General features: G+C 41.6%; 2 protein-coding genes and 1 long non-coding RNA gene across 3 annotated transcripts; 1 reads left to right on the top strand and 2 right to left on the bottom strand.

Annotated features, from left to right (window-relative positions):
- Window positions 1-2,420: 2,420 nt before the first annotated feature.
- LOC113461547 lies at window positions 2,421-4,048 on the top strand. Its single transcript, XR_003383817.2, has 2 exons — window positions 2,421-3,463; window positions 3,581-4,048. It is a non-coding gene; the product is annotated as an uncharacterized LOC113461547 (long non-coding RNA).
- Window positions 4,049-8,186: 4,138 nt separating this feature from the next.
- LOC103710749 (G-type lectin S-receptor-like serine/threonine-protein kinase At2g19130) lies at window positions 8,187-9,732 on the bottom strand. Its single transcript, XM_039121985.1, has one exon. It carries the CDS (start codon window positions 9,586-9,588, stop codon window positions 8,635-8,637), a length of 954 nt encoding a protein of 317 aa, XP_038977913.1. The 5' UTR covers window positions 9,589-9,732; the 3' UTR covers window positions 8,187-8,634.
- Window positions 9,621-11,251, bottom strand: LOC103700234 (G-type lectin S-receptor-like serine/threonine-protein kinase At2g19130). Its single transcript, XM_039121990.1, has 2 exons — window positions 9,705-11,251; window positions 9,621-9,667 (listed from the first exon to the last, which is right to left on the bottom strand). Exons 1-2 carry the CDS (start codon window positions 11,008-11,010, stop codon window positions 9,621-9,623), a joined length of 1,353 nt encoding a protein of 450 aa, XP_038977918.1. The 5' UTR covers window positions 11,011-11,251.
- Window positions 11,252-15,574: the final 4,323 nt, after the last annotated feature.

Below are 15,574 nucleotides of genomic sequence, written 5' to 3'. Positions count from 1 at the left end.
GAAAAGCAAGAATACGTTTATTTAATTGCCAATCATTATCAATATAATGAGCAGTAATAGCAATAAAATAATTACTACCTACAGATGCTGACCAAATATCAGAAGTTAATGAAACTTTTACATTTAAAGTAGAGAGTGTTTCAATTAAACTTTGTCTCATTGCTAAAAAGTTAGTCATAGCTACTCTTCTAAATGTACGCCTACTAGTTCTTTTGTAAGCAGGTTGTAGGTTTAATTGAACATATTCTTCAAAATTAAAAGATTCACATAAACTAAAAGGTAATTCATCCTTAACTATCCATTTTACAAGTGCTTTTCTTTGATTTTCATGATTATATGCAAAATTACCTAAAAGTGATCCCCTTGTATATTAAGGGTACTTTGAAGACAAGAATCATGCATCATATGACTCTCTTGATGTCTTTTTAAATGGCATGTTCCTCCACTACTACTACAACTATAAAGTTTGGCACATTTTTTACATTTTGCTTTCCAGACTCCATCAACCATAATTCTATCAAATTCATTCCATACAGCACTAGTCCTCTTACGAGAAGAGGTTTGATCTTCGCTCAGTTCACTAGTTCTAGAGAAACTAGGAACATGGGGTTGGGGATTAGTTTCTTCTCCCTCAGAAACAGGAGGAATGCTAAAATGACTTTCCTCAAAAGATGACATATCTAAATTGATGAATGCAAAAAATAAAAACTAACTACAAGGAGGAATTGAGTAGAGGACCAGAGGTAGAGCCGAGATTTGTGAGCTTCCTCTTGTGCTCTCAACAAGAACCTCCTTCTCTTCTCAACAAGAACCTCCTCTTGTGTAGCACTTGAACACTTGCTGAATGCAAACTAAAAATTAAATTGCTAGAAGAGCACTTGCTAAATATTGCTAGAAGAAAGAAATAGTAGTAGTAGAGAAGGAGAGAAGAGTTGGTTTGGTGTGGTGAGAATGAGAAAGAAAATGGATATTTATAGGACTTCAAATATTTTTTCCCCAAAATACCCCTCAAATTAGCCGTTTTATGATTGTTGGGAGGGGTATTTTGGGTAAAAATCAAAAATAGCCATTATGGCAACGTTTTTTTTTTGGCCAGACGGGCCGTGCTAGGCACGACCCGTAACGGCTATTTTTTTGGTAGCCAGACGGGCCGTGCCAGGCACGAGAGGCTATTTTTTTTTGCCATACGGGCACAGCCTGTCTCGTGCCAGGGCACGGCCCGCCACCCCATGGGCCTAGGGTCGGGCCGGGCTTAGCTTTTAGGCTAAGCGGGCCGTGCCTGGCACGGCCCGTTTAGTAACAGGCCGGGCCAGGCACGGCCCGTTTAGTCTGTGGCCCGGTGGGCCTGGGCCGGGCCGGGCCGGGCCCGGCACGGCCCGATGCCCATCTCTACATGTCATGCGACCCGTGAACCCGAGTCCCATGACCCGGCTGGCCGGAACTGCCGGATTGCCCGAGCCGCATCGACCATGGCCCGCACCATCCGCCGCAACCTGTCTTTAGATCCCACGCTGCTACCCCTGCTCCGCCGCCGACCTCGCCTCCCTGGCCCGCGACAACCTCCACTACCACCAAGCTCATCATCAAGGAGGACAGCGTGGGGCACCTTCTCCGCCTCGTTAAGGAGGGCCAGGCCGACGGTCAGGAGAACGCTGCCCGCACCCTCGGCCTTCTCGGCCGCGACCCGGAGGGCGTCCACAGCCTGCTTCACGCCGACGTCTGCTCCGCCCTCACCAAGCTCCTCAAGAAGGGGGGGCTGATGAGCACCCAGGCGGCCGCCGCCTGGGCCGTCGCCGAGCTCGCCACCAACCACCCCGCTCATCCGGACCTCTTCGCCCAGAACAACGTCATCCGCCTCCTTGTCAGCCGCCTCGCCTTCGAGACCGTTCAGGAGCACAGCAGGTACTCCATCATCCCCTCCTCCAAGGCCATGTCCATCCACTTCCGCATCTAGGGCTGTTAATGAGCCGAGCTGCTCGGGCTCGGCTCGGGCTCAGCTCGGTAAAAGCTCGGAGACTAACGAGCCCGAGCCCGAGCCCAATATGAGGCTCGAGCCCAAACAAGCTCTAGTCTTCCACTAAAAAATCTTATTTCAGCATCATAATTCATAAAAATCTGACCATATAGAGAAAAATAGCTTGTTATCGAGCCCGAGCCCGAGCTCGGGCTCGTTCTGGAGCTCGTAATTGAAATGAGCTTTACGAGCTCAAGCCCGAGCCTTTGCTTTGCCAAGCAAGCCCGAGCTCGAGCCCAATATAGAGCTCGTTACCGAGCCCGAGCCCGAACCCGAGCCCGAGCTTCTGTGAAACGAGCCGAGCCGAGCTCTCCCAGGCTCGGGCTCGGCTCGTTAACAGCCCTATCCGCATCTGGTACCACAACGCTACCCTCCACACGGCCTTTCTCGATGCCCGATCCGACTCAGCCAAGATCTCCACTGCGGCACCGGCTCCGGTTCATCACCAGATGGCAGCCGTTCATTCCCCAAATCCGGCGCCGCTGCAGCAGCAGGTTCCGGTCCGAACCGAAGCCTCCCCTGCCTCCACCTTCGATCCGCCACCGCCGCCCAACAGAAGAACGACACCGGCACCAGGGCCGAAATCCTCCAAGATCCGGAGGTAGCGGGAAATCCCCCTTCGCCGTCCCCATCGCTACTCCAAGCCCACCTCCAGTTTTGCCAACCAGCAGGGTTTCCAGATTTGGATGCCTGCTGTTCCTCTCTGGAATGAGCCTTTTTCCACAAATATCTTTTTTCCCCAAGTTCTCACATTCCATAAACCTCAAGTTACATGCGAACCAGTCTCGGCACACCCAGTGCCAGGACTAGTTCAAATGCTGTCTAAATTTACTTAGAGTCGCTATTGTTCACATATATAATATATTTGCATGTGCTTACGCAACATAATTTTCCTCAAGTTATATTTGAACTAATCTCGGCAATTCAATTGCTGGAAACTAGTTTAAATATTGGCGGTCAAGTTTACTAAACAGTCCCTATATTTAAGATGTTTATGTAGATAGTGCTTCCCACGGAATCCAGAACTGCGGTCGCATAAGAAATTTTTTCGAAAAAGAGGTACTGTAAGAAATTCAAATTGTAATTTCTTCTTTGATTTTGAGCATAATGATGGATTCTGATAATTATGTAGAAGCGTAGGCAACCAATATGATAAAATAGCCGTAGATAATGTAGGGAAGTTAGAATTCATCATTATTTATAAAGCATAATTTATTTCAAGATTGTTAAGAATTATTCAGCTTGGTGGGTAATGAAATATATATAGCTCCTTGAAATATGTTGTTTTGGTGGTAGGACTTGTACAATTTTTTTATTAAAAACCTTGATGTAAATGTTGTTGATATTTTTAGGGAAATTAATCTAGTTGTTGCTGTGCTTAAATATTGATTGAATCCCATACCAAGTAGATGATCTTGAACAAACTTTCAATCCCAAGGAAAGCTAAAGGTGCGCTACCTCTTTCCCTCAATATATAATACATAAATAATAAATTGTTTCTTTTTTACTTCATTCTCTTTTCATAAATCATAATCACCTAATGTCTCGGTTGTCTTTCCACTGTAGGATAAGTTAGTTTTGTATATGCTTATGTCAGTCCTTGCTGCACTCTGATTTGAGAGCTCCTGGAAATGTCAGTGCTGGAATTGAATCCATTGTCTCTGAGGCACTGCAAGTCTTGGTCCGATGCTGGCTCTTTCACTCCTTAGCTACTTGTGGCAACCATGCTTACCTTGGCCTGGTCCGATGAATCATTCAGACGTTCAGGACCACTCGAAGAAAGAAGCATAGGTTTCACAAAAAAAAAGAAAAGAAGAAGCAGCATATGTCATGAAGACGATGATGGATAGTGAGATAGTCAAGCAACTTGTGGAGCCAATTTGTGGTTGTGTTGCTTCATGCATTAAGAGTGTCGTTACCAGAGAAAGCGATCTTAGTCTTGGATTTTGGATTCATCACGACTTGTGAAGGCCATGCTGGTCTCATGCCTGTCAGAATCTTAATGAAGTAAACAATAAAACGGTTTGGCGGTCACCAAATAGATCCAGGATCAATTGGAGTTGAGCTGAAAATTATTTCATAATTTGAAAATATTTTTAATTATTAAAAATTTCTTATATTACAATTTACAAAGCTCGTTGAGCAGTTCTAAATTTTTTACAGGAATCCTGGACAGACCCAAGTTAAGCTATTCGGAGATCCCTTAAGAAAATTAGAACTATTCATCAGCTCCTAAACAACAAGATCCATATGACCGAATGCATGGAAGTCTGCAGTTTTCATATGACATTTGTGTTACTGGAAAAATAACTATAGATTTAATTATTTATTGGCCCTTCAATTAAATTTTCAGATAAAATTGGCAAAATCTTGTTAATTGTAAGTGAATTATATTTGGAAATAATTATTTACAGGTAATAATAAATGTTTAATGGTTCATTGACCCCTAATTCATAAGTTTGATGTAAACAGGGTGTAACTGATAAAGTTTGATGGAATAATAGTAATTTTTAGACAATGGAATCTGTCATACGATCAAATAGTATGATGAATATAATATACCTAAATGGAAAAGAGTTTAAAAAAAATATCATTTGTTTGTATTCTGCAAGGCAAAAACACCTATTGTAAATACGACACACTTTCTTCTTTTTGTCTGTTAGCAACTAAGGCCTCGTTTGAGAGAGTTGTTGGCAGTAGAGTTTTTGCAAGTAGAGCTTTTAGAAGTAGAGCTTTTATAAAAAGCTATTTGCCATTTGGTAACTAAATTTTTAAGTGTTGTGCCACTTTAACATGTGTTTGGTAAATACACTGAGAAAGTACTTTTGGTATGACAAAATGACCATAAAAGATATTGCATGGTATTATACAATAGAGCATCATAAAATATAATATGTATTAATACATAAATATATAATATAGTATAATATTACTGTAATGTAATATAATATTATTATAATATAGTAATATAATGTTGCATACTATAGCATAATAATTTAATTTAATATAATATTAAATTATTTAACATAACATATCAATATATTATGATATAATGTAATATAATATTATATTTATAGTATAACACAATAATAAAGATATAGAATATTATAATTATTAGCGTCAATTAATTTTTTATAATATAACAAATTTTCTAACTAGGTGATAAAATTGGTTAAACAATTATTAAAGGGACATTTTGTGAAATTGTTATATTTTATCACGGATATTTTGGTCAAAAAAATAGCTTTCCGACCAAGTCTAAAAGTGTTTTTCCGGAAAGCTCCAAAATGGAGCTTCTTCCAAAATCTTATTTTAGCATTTTAGAAAAGTTAAAAAGCTTTGCGAAATTTTTACCAAACACCCCTATTTCATCTAAAAGTGCTTTTGGAGGACCAGAAAGTGCTTTTTGGCCCTTCAAAAGCTCTCCCAAATGGGGCCTAAGTTGCTTGTCTTCTTTCTATCTCCCCCATAGATTTCCATTTATATGATGACGACAAGCTAGAATAATTTGCAGAGAACAAGAATTCCATCTTGAGGATACTATCATGTATAGGACAACTAAAAAGCCTAAAATATCACTAATGTTTCTTCTTCTTCTTTAGACGAACTTGTACTATAAGCAGTGTCCTGTTCGACCAAAAATGCGACTTTTGGAATCCATATTATTGCTGCTAGTCTCGGGGGGATGCCGATGCGGACCACCTCTATGGATCTGTAAGATAATAGGTAAAGATTAAAGAACTCATTGGATTGGCTTCGACCGGATCCTTCGGTGCTTAAGTTATGGAAAATTATCCCTCTAATGTTTAAGTTAAAGGGGCTTATTGGATGGGAAGTTAGCAGGAAGAAAAAAATAACTTTTTCAAACTTAAACATCGGAGGGCTCGGCCAGAGCCAAGCTCTCTAACCCTTGCCCATTATCTTTGGAGGTCTACGGAGATAGTTTGCATAGGGTTCTAGGATCGGTAGCAGCCTATACAATTCCTAAACTTATTATATATTTTGAATGTAGCATTTTGTTTTCATGATTAATGTTTTCCTTTCTTTTTCATTTTTCTTTTAACTAAAGGCCAGTGAAATTGACTTGCCCGTATGTGACATTGATAGATGGGTTCCTTGGGCTATATACATGGCCGCCGACACTTGTCTATACTATATAGCGGGGTCCAAGGGCAGCCCAATATATTTGGGGGCCAAAGGCGAACTCACTAGAGGAGGACTTTTTTTTTAAATGATGAAAAATTTTTAATAAATATAAAATACTTTAAAATTTTATTTAAAATTAATTTGTCTAGCTTTTATACTCAAGATTCATTATAATACTATCTAGAACTCCTTTCGAGATTCAATGAATTTATCAATTTTTCTTTTCTTTTTTAGTTTTTCATATCCACATTCATATTTTCTATTCGACATTTTAATCTAAAAATAATATTATCAAACAAAGCAATTAAAAAAATCACCAAAAAAAATCACAATATAAAAAAGTTGAAAAAAATAAAATTTGATTGTGTCAAGAAAAATGAAATCAGATCCCGACAAGTAGTGCTGAACTCGACGGCGAGAAAAAGCCGAACCGCCGAAGTTGGGTAGCGAAGATAAAATTGGATGCTTTCCGTAATCCCGTTAGAACTTGGATGCTCCCAGGTACCGGCTTAGAGTTAGTAGCTGTGGACCTAGCATACACCAATTCCAAGATTAAACCACACAATATAATACAGAAAAAAAGAGGAAAAGCTAATCAATGACAAACAAAAAGGGGAGGTTGAGCTCATTAAACCACACAATTTGATACAGAAAAAAAGAAGAAAAGTTAATCAATCACAAAAAAAAAGGAACAAATCTGCCCCACCTAACTTAGCCCACTGTGTTTGAGGACCATTATGAGTCAACCTTTTTTGACACTCTAATAGGTTTGCTTGATTTCGGTTATTAGCCTGTAACTTTTGGAATCAAGAGAAGTAGATACTATATTCTGAGCTTAATGCATCTCAAATCTGCTCCACCCCTCTACTTCGATGGCCAGATGCAGCCCAAACCCCCCACCACGGCGCCACCATACTAAACCCCTCAGCCTCCATCCTTACCCAATTCCTCCCTGGCTCCCTCCATCCCTCTCCAGCCACGGTCCCCAACACCTCCTCCCTCACCACCTCACCCCCACGCTCACCCGCCCCAAAACCCCCCTCCCTCAAGCGGTGCATCGCCCTCCTCCAGACATGCAAATCCCTCCTCACAAAAAAAAAAAAAAAATCAGAACAAGATTAGAGATCAAAAAAGAAAAAAGGGGGAGGTTGACGAAATCGAGAGAGATGGATAAAACCTGGGTTCTTGCCTTCTTGTAGCCGGAGCCGGGCTGCCGGAGGATGGTGGACGTGGACCACTGGTGCTGACGAGATCGAGAGAGATGGAGGGAGCCCGGAGGCCGGAGGAGCCGAGCTGCCGAGGAGAGCTGGAGAAATGGCAGAGAAGGTTCAGCAAAGAAAAAAAAAAGCTCTAACAGAGAAGGGGGGAGGAAATGGCTGTTGTTGTCAATTCCACCCGCCCACCTATAGCCCGTAGCTTGCTGCCACCGGAACGTGTAGCGGTGTCCTCCTATCCTAGCTTTCAAATGTGAAAGTTGTGCAGCATTAAGGTAGAAAAAAAACGGGGCCTTCCTCCGGCTGGGGGCCTTAGGCGACCGCCCCAGTCGCCTAAGGCTCAAGCCAGCTTTGGCTGGGTCAATCAACTTTGTTTTCTTTAGAACTGAAATAATCATTTGTCGACCTCTGATTCCTTTATTTTATTAGCGAAGAGCTAATAATACAAGCCTATTTAGCTGAGAAAAAACGCATGGATCAGATGAATGCCATATATTGTAGAGCCTACAAAAGAATGCCCGCCACCGGCTGTCTTCAATTCATTTAACACTCCTTTGTTTATTATATGGGTAAGCTCAAAATAGAAATAGATTGTATGCGATTAAAGAAGTTATATATTTTTTAATTCTCATTTTCATTTTCTTACGTCCTTTTTTCGCCTATGAAAGAACTGGGAGGGAGGAAAAAGCCACCTCGACCTCTAATTAACATCCATATCCTTTCAACGTATCTTACCATCTTGTTTTTTATCCCACCTCGATAATTAACATTATACGTAATCAAGAGAACTTCATAAACACGTGCGTATGTGGTTTGATTGTTGACGTGATTCAGTAAAACTGAGAAATTCTGAAATAAATGCCTTGAAAATAAATAGATAAGAAGGTCTTGAACATTGTCTTCAATAAGAGGTACATCTGGTGGTTGCCAGCTTACTCGTGTCTCTAACATATCTATATATATCACTCATGCATGGAAAGTGATGAGTTGGAAACTTTATAACATATCTAACCTATCTTTATAACAAGAGATATCCATGAACTTTATGCCACTACATAGATACTACAGCCACTATAGAACATTACACCCTCATACAAACATCCATTTTAAGGATCATAACAACTATAAGCTATACTTTAACCCGTTACATATTATTGGCATGCTCCGCAGAGATTCATGTGGCCCTTTTAGCTTGACAATTATGGATAGAAATCCTGAGATTGATCAAGTGGATCTTTGTATTCAGTGGATGACAAATCATCACGAATTAATTTGGCTCTGATCTTCAATAAGGAGCTGTAGAACCCTAGGAAGTGGCGGCATGCTCACCTCCAGGACTCCCTCTAGGATCTGGACCACCTGTCCCATTGTTGGCCTGTCAGCTTCAGAGTCTTGAACGCACCAGCAAGCAACTCTGCAGACTCTGGTTAACTCTTCAAGGTCGGCAGCACCTTTGAATCCATGGTCTAATAAGCTAAATATATCGCCTTCAACGACCTTTGTTGCCGCCCAGGACGGATAAAAGATTTTGCTCCCATCCGCAGAGTGCGCTGTGTTTCGCTTGCCTGATACCAGCTCAAAAAGCATCATCCCGAAGCTGTAGACGTCAACCTTGGAGGTGATTGGCAGGCCTGAAATCCACTCGGGTGCGAGATAGCCAATGGTTCCCCTTATGGTTGTCAGCACCCTGCTGAAGTCGCGACCGATGAGCTTCGCCATGCCAAAGTCTGCAACTTTGGCGCAGAAGTCCTTGTCGAGGAGTATGTTGTCTGGCTTTATGTCACAGTGTATGATGCACTCCCTGCACTTCTCATGGAGGTAGCCTAATCCTCTCGCAATCCCAAGAATAATTTGATACCTCGTCTTCCAGTCCAGAACCGTGGATTTGTTTTGAAAGATGTGAGAGTCCAGGGAACCTCCAGACATGTACTCATAAACTAGAAGCCTTTTGCTGCCCTCAGTGCAGAAACCGCGAAGGTGAACCAGATTGACATGCTGAATAACAGCCAATGTGCTCACTTCGGTTCGGAATTGCTTCTCCCCTTGTCCGAAGCCTTCAAGCTTCTTTACAGCTACTTCGGTTGAGTCAATTAATGTCCCCTTAAAAACGGAGCCAAAGCCACCGCTGCCCAACTTCTCAGAGAAGTTCTTGGTCACACGCTGCAAATCGCCATAAGTAAACTGAATCAAAGAACCCTCAACTTGTTTTTCCATCCGAATTCGTTTCCTTCTTTGAAACGCCCAAATTAGTCCGACGAGAACACCCGAGATCCCAAGAATTCCACCGATGACACTAACAGTTAGATCTATTACCAACTTATGTGAGCTACTTGAAGCTGGGAAATCAGAGGCAGAGAGCCGGAGATGCAGAGTACCAGCTGCACTATCACCATCATAGAGTTGTTGAAGGTTCCGAATGTCCCCATTCCAAATTGAGCATCCACTCACATAAGCATACGCGTTGCATGAGCAGCTGTTCAAGCAAGCCTGTTCGCAATCTCTAGCACTCCCGACAGTCAAGTTCTGCGGATTGGCAGGCAATCTCATATTGGTCATCTCAACGAATCTATCCCCTTCTCCACCGGTCGAGCTTTTATTGCTGCATCGCAAACTGGTTTTCCTCACGCACCCTGACTTCCAAACATTGAACTCCCATTCTTCCATTGAAGCTGGTTCAAAACCATAGGAGCACCTGCAAATATTTGAGCTTTTCTGGTCGCAGATACCGAAAGCTCCACATAGAGAGTAGACATCACATTGAGCCGAAGGTTGAGTAAAGATTGCCTGCCACTCCTGGGCGCCGTTCAGCCAATACAATTGCTTTAATAGCCCCGATGATTCAATCACACACCGAGTGATGAAAGAACTGTCCCGGATGGTATACATGGCATACTTCCGCTGCTTGTTGTCGACGAAGGTGAAGTTGAAGGGAGTGCTTTCTCTGGTACTAGGGACTGCAGTGAAGTACTGGCCATTCCACAGCCCACCGCTCCAATAAATTTCAGAACCATTCCACAGCAATACGAACTGATTGGATCCATCGGGGTCCATACTATGAGCGAAAGGCCCGGGGGCAGGATTCTCACGATTCTCCCATGAAGTCATGCTCTGATACTCCTCTGTGATCTTGTTAACTCCAAGCCATCCTCCTGGCATCCATGTGTCAGTTGGGTGATCAAAACTCTGCCAAATTGTAGTGTTTGACCCATTTCTTATAACGAGATTTCCGGTGTCCAGAAGCACAGCAACCGTGGAATTCGAGGTTGATGGAGTTGAATTGGATGACCAAACTGGGATTTTGGAAATGTTGAGGAGGACTAGTTTGCCATCTTCTGAGATTTTTAACTCGGCAGAGGAGGTGTTGGAGATGGGTGTTGCTCTGTTCGCCACCCAGACTACAGTTTGGACAGGAATTGTTTTGTACCAGATACCTATGTAGTAGTTACGGGAGTTACCTGGTGTGAAGAACCCCAGCTCAAACTTGCCTTCTTTGGACACTATGGTCTGGTTTCCGGAGAGGGACTGGCCCAAAGAGATGCTATCAGTTGCTCCACAGTGTTGGATGTTGAGAGAAGAGAAGAGAAAGAAGAGAAGAAAGAAGGAGAGGGGGGAACATGGCCTTATCTCAGTATCCATGGGGGCAGAAGCATGCAACAGAAACCAGCCTGCCAATGTAGATATATATTCACTTGAAAATATACAAAGAGCTAGGAAGTGTTTCAGGCAACTATTGTGGAGACCAGATCTTGCATTTCTTTTTTTTTTCTTCCCCCTTCCTCTCTTTTCAATCTTTACTAGTCATATCGTTACACCTGGTCAAAGAATCAGTTTGTGCAATGCTCGTTTTACCCTCCAACGGAACCCTTCTCTCTCGTGATTGATGGCCTGGACATGGGAGGATTTAAGTCATTTACAAATTTAGGGTTCATGAGAAGATTTGCCGATGGAAAGTTAACCAAACAACAAGCAAGAACAAACAAATGAAGTACAAGTAATGTTGGAAAAAGAGAGCGTAATTAAATAGTCCACAGCAAGTTGAATTAGTAAAGTCTAGTTGTCATGAAAATCTAATAGATTGCCTTACGTTTCCAACAAGCAAGAGTCAAGTGAAAAAAGCCAATTTCAATCTAATAGTTCTTTTGTCAAAAAAAAAATAAAAAAAGAGTAGTTTAGTTGCTTTGCTGCTGAATCTAGCAATAATTAAATAATAACACCAGTGCATTAAGTTTGGCCGCTATGTTATAAATTTATCTTGACAGTTTATATAGATGAGTTATAGGCTTGTCTTTTTGGACAAGATATGCACATATGGTAATCACATGAGAATGACCTAAATTAAGCTCAGCTAGAAGATCATTGATGACGAACCAGGAGGTGGAATGGCTGCAGCGCTGATAAGTTGGTCTCTAAAATAGTGAACAGAGAATAGGGAGGAAGAACAAGAGGAGAGGAAGGGAGGGAAATGGCAGAGAAAAGGAAGAGAAGAGGAGAGGAAGAACGAGAAGGGGAAAGAAAGAAGTGGAAAACGTGGGAAAGAAAATGCTTAATTCTTCATTAACCCTAATCAACATAAAAGTCCCCTATAAATAGGGCCCAAATAAGAATAATTAAAATAAAACCCCCTTACACAAAATAATTTCCAATAAACCCAAAATACACAAATGAACCCTAAAATGTAAATAAACCCAGAAATAAAATAATAAAATAAACATGCAAATAAAATGGTGGCCTAGCTGATGTCCCCATCAACTCCTCCCGGATGGAAAAAACTCGACCCCGTCGAGTGCAGATCTGGTCGGCTATCGTACTGCTCCAGAAAATCAGGGTCAAGGCACTGTAACTCGACTCGCGAAATCCACGTCACATCTGATTCGGGTCGACCTTTCCACCGAACAAGGTAACGTTGGTAGCTTCCTCTCCTGGTAGAAATAACCTGCTCATCTAATATATGTTCTATGTGTTCTCTGCGTGCATGAAACTTTGGAGGTGGAGGCTCAATAGCAGGTGCTGGGTCAGGTTGATCAACAACAACGGGTGTATCAACAAAAAGGATCAGAAGGAATGAATGTGGACTTCTTGTATAGGACTAAATCTTCAATATTAAATGTCGCACTAATCCCATAGTCTTCAGAAAGATCTACAACATAAGCATTCAAACTGATTTTCTTTAAAACTTTGAACGGTCCCGCACTACGAGATTGCAACTTTTTGAACGTTCCCGAAGGGAGTCATTCAGGTCTAATTCTTACCATGACATAATCGCCTATATTCAATTCTTTATAACATCTGTGCAAATCAGCAAGGGATTTATATTTTAAGTTATTAGAGTGAATATGTTTGCTGATCTCCTGATGCAATGAATGCAGGTGTGAAGCAAATGAATGTGCAGACTCAGAGACTCTATGTTGATGAGATATGGAAATCAAGTCTATGGGTTGCCTAGGTTTATATCCGTGCACCACCTCAAAAGAACTCATGCCTAAGGTCCTATTGACCGAACTATTATATGCAAACTCGGCGGTTGGTAACACGAGATCCCAAGTCCTAGCATGCTCACCTACCAGACATCTTAAAAGATTCCCTAGACTTCGGTTGACAACTTCTGTCTGGCCATCAGTTTGGGGATGATAGGCAGAGAAAAATTTTAATTTGGTACCCATCATGTGCCAAAGAGTTTTCCAAAAATAGCACATAAATTTAACATTCCTATCGGACACAATAGATTTTGGGAGGCCATGGAGTCTAACGACTTCGTCAAAATAGAGTTTCGCAATCCTAGAAGCGTCGGAAGTCTTAGAACATGGAAGAAAATGAGCCATTTTGGAGAATCGGTCCACCACTACAAAAATGGAAGCGTATTTGGTCGAGGTACGTGGAAGCCCTAATACAAAATCCATGCTAACATCTTGCCACGGACAATCAGGAACAGGTAGCGGAGTGTAAAGACCAGTATTCTGTTTACGTTGTTTGGCTAGTTGACATGTGCGACACTGACCGACAATTTTGGCCACGTCTCTCTTGAGACTCGGCCAGAAGAAACGTCTTTCTACCATTTCAATGGTTTTGTCTCTTCCGAAATGCCCAGACAGTCCTCCAGCGTGTATTTCCCATACTAGAAAATCTCTCAATGAGGTTCGAGGAATACACAATCGGTCGGAGCGAAAGAGATAATCATCGTGTAAAAAGAAATCATCTTGTTCTCTCTCTACTCCATCTCGCAGGGTCAGGTATACATCACTAAAATCGGAACAGGTGATATATTGCTCCCTGATTCTTTCAAAATCAATTACTTCAGTGCTCATCACGAATAGGAGGAAGATCCGTCGACTGAGCGCATCAGCAGCCCTGTTCTCAACTCCAGCTTTATGTTTCAGTACAAAAGTATAGGCTTGCAGAAACTCGATCCATCGGCCGTGTCGAAGGTTCCGTTTCTTTTGGAAATTGAGATACTTTAACGCCTCATGGTCTGAATACATGACAAATTCTTGCGGTAGCAAATAGTGTCGCCAATGTCGCAAAGTTTGTACTACCGCATAGAATTCCTTATCATAGTGTAATAACCCCAAAATATTTTTTTTTATATATAAAAAAAGGATAGAATAGTCATTTAAAATTGATATGAGGGGTAAAATTGGAAGGAATGAAAAGATAATGGCATAGTTGTAGATGCGTTGAAGTGGTAAGGGTAAAATTAGAAAGGAATCAAAAGTTAATGGCATAACGGTAGATATGTTGAAGTGTTAGGGGCAAAATGGGAATTTAATAATATTAAACAAAGGTGAATAGTGCTTTGATGTGATTTAATTGGAGGGTTTGAGCTAGCTCACGGGAGTGAAACAGAGAGGAGAGGGGGAGGGTTCTCAGACGACAACAGAGAGAAAAAAAAAAAGAAGAAGAGGAAAGGAAAGGAAGAAAGAAAGAGGAAGAAAAAGAAGAAAGGAAGAGGAAGGAGATCCCGGTTGCGCTGCCAGCTGAAGGAAAAAGTGTAGATCTCCTTCCCCTCTACGCAAGGACCTCGATTTCCAAAAAGAAAAAGGTAAATATCCATCCCTATCTAGTCTTTTGATGACATTAGGCTATACAAAGAGTGGATATAGTCTAGAGGGGTCGGATAAGGGTTGTAGAGGTGGTTAAAAGAGGAAGAATCGGATTTTAACAAATTTTTCCGGTACTACGGAAAAACTGTGTCGAAGTCCCAACTTCGGCGAATTATTTAGGGGGTCAAACGGCCTCCGATGATGATGCATGTTATCTCTTTGGAATCCTCTATGAGTGTAGAATGTTAGGTAAAAATTTCATCAAATTTGGAGTCCTGAAAGTGGATCAAAACTGGGATGAAGTAACCCACTGTCAGTTCGGGTTACTGTTCATCCGGGTGGAACATAAGGGATTTCATGCCATAATAGGGTATTAAGCCTAGATTAGGCTAAGGGAGACCTTGTACTCGTGCAAGGGAGTCCCTAATACACATAAATGATGAGTTAATTAATAGAAAAAGAAAAAGAGAAAGAAAAGAAAAGATTTAGGGAACGGGGGAGTTGAATCAATTAAAGTTTCCTATATTATAATTGGCACGTAGATTATGACCTTGATACAAAACTAAATGTATGGTAAATGCATGTCACAGTTGGGCAAGAAGCTAGGGAACGAGAGGAAGAAGTTCTCCACTGCCTGCTGTAGAATTCTAGAGGCGTATCGAGGCCGTGCCAGATTGGCAGGTGAGTGGGAGTTTGTACTTTGCACCATGAGCACATTCCTTATTCATTTTCATAAATGTCGCCAAGTGTGAATTGATTCCACTTGAGCATATTGATTGATATTGTAGTAGATTCCTCTATATTTTGATTCTCCATGCTTGATTATTCTGTACATGCATTTGAGGGAGCATTGAGAGGAATTACGAGGGGTTGATGAGTAATTAAATTGATTCTGAATTGTAAAATGACTTCTTTTGTAAATTGATTTCATTTCCTCTATTTCAAAGATTTGTAGAGCCCTTTTTAGTGGTATATTGAGTTGTATTGCACTTTCTTGACCCTCACTCCTAACCCTGATGTTAGTTTATGATTGGGTCGGAGTCGAGTGAGTGGTAGTCTTGATCATACTCCTTTTTAGTAGAGTATTGGGAGGGTGCATTATGGCATTTATGCATGGCTTGGCAGTATCTGCAGGACACCTATAGTCGATGGGGGTTGAACAT

This window comes from Phoenix dactylifera, unplaced genomic scaffold, assembly GCF_009389715.1.
Source record: "Phoenix dactylifera cultivar Barhee BC4 unplaced genomic scaffold, palm_55x_up_171113_PBpolish2nd_filt_p 001309F, whole genome shotgun sequence".
NCBI classification, from domain to species: domain Eukaryota; kingdom Viridiplantae; phylum Streptophyta; class Magnoliopsida; order Arecales; family Arecaceae; genus Phoenix; species Phoenix dactylifera.
Note: the sequence above shows the minus strand (reverse complement) of the source record. Positions and strands in the feature narration are given on the sequence as shown.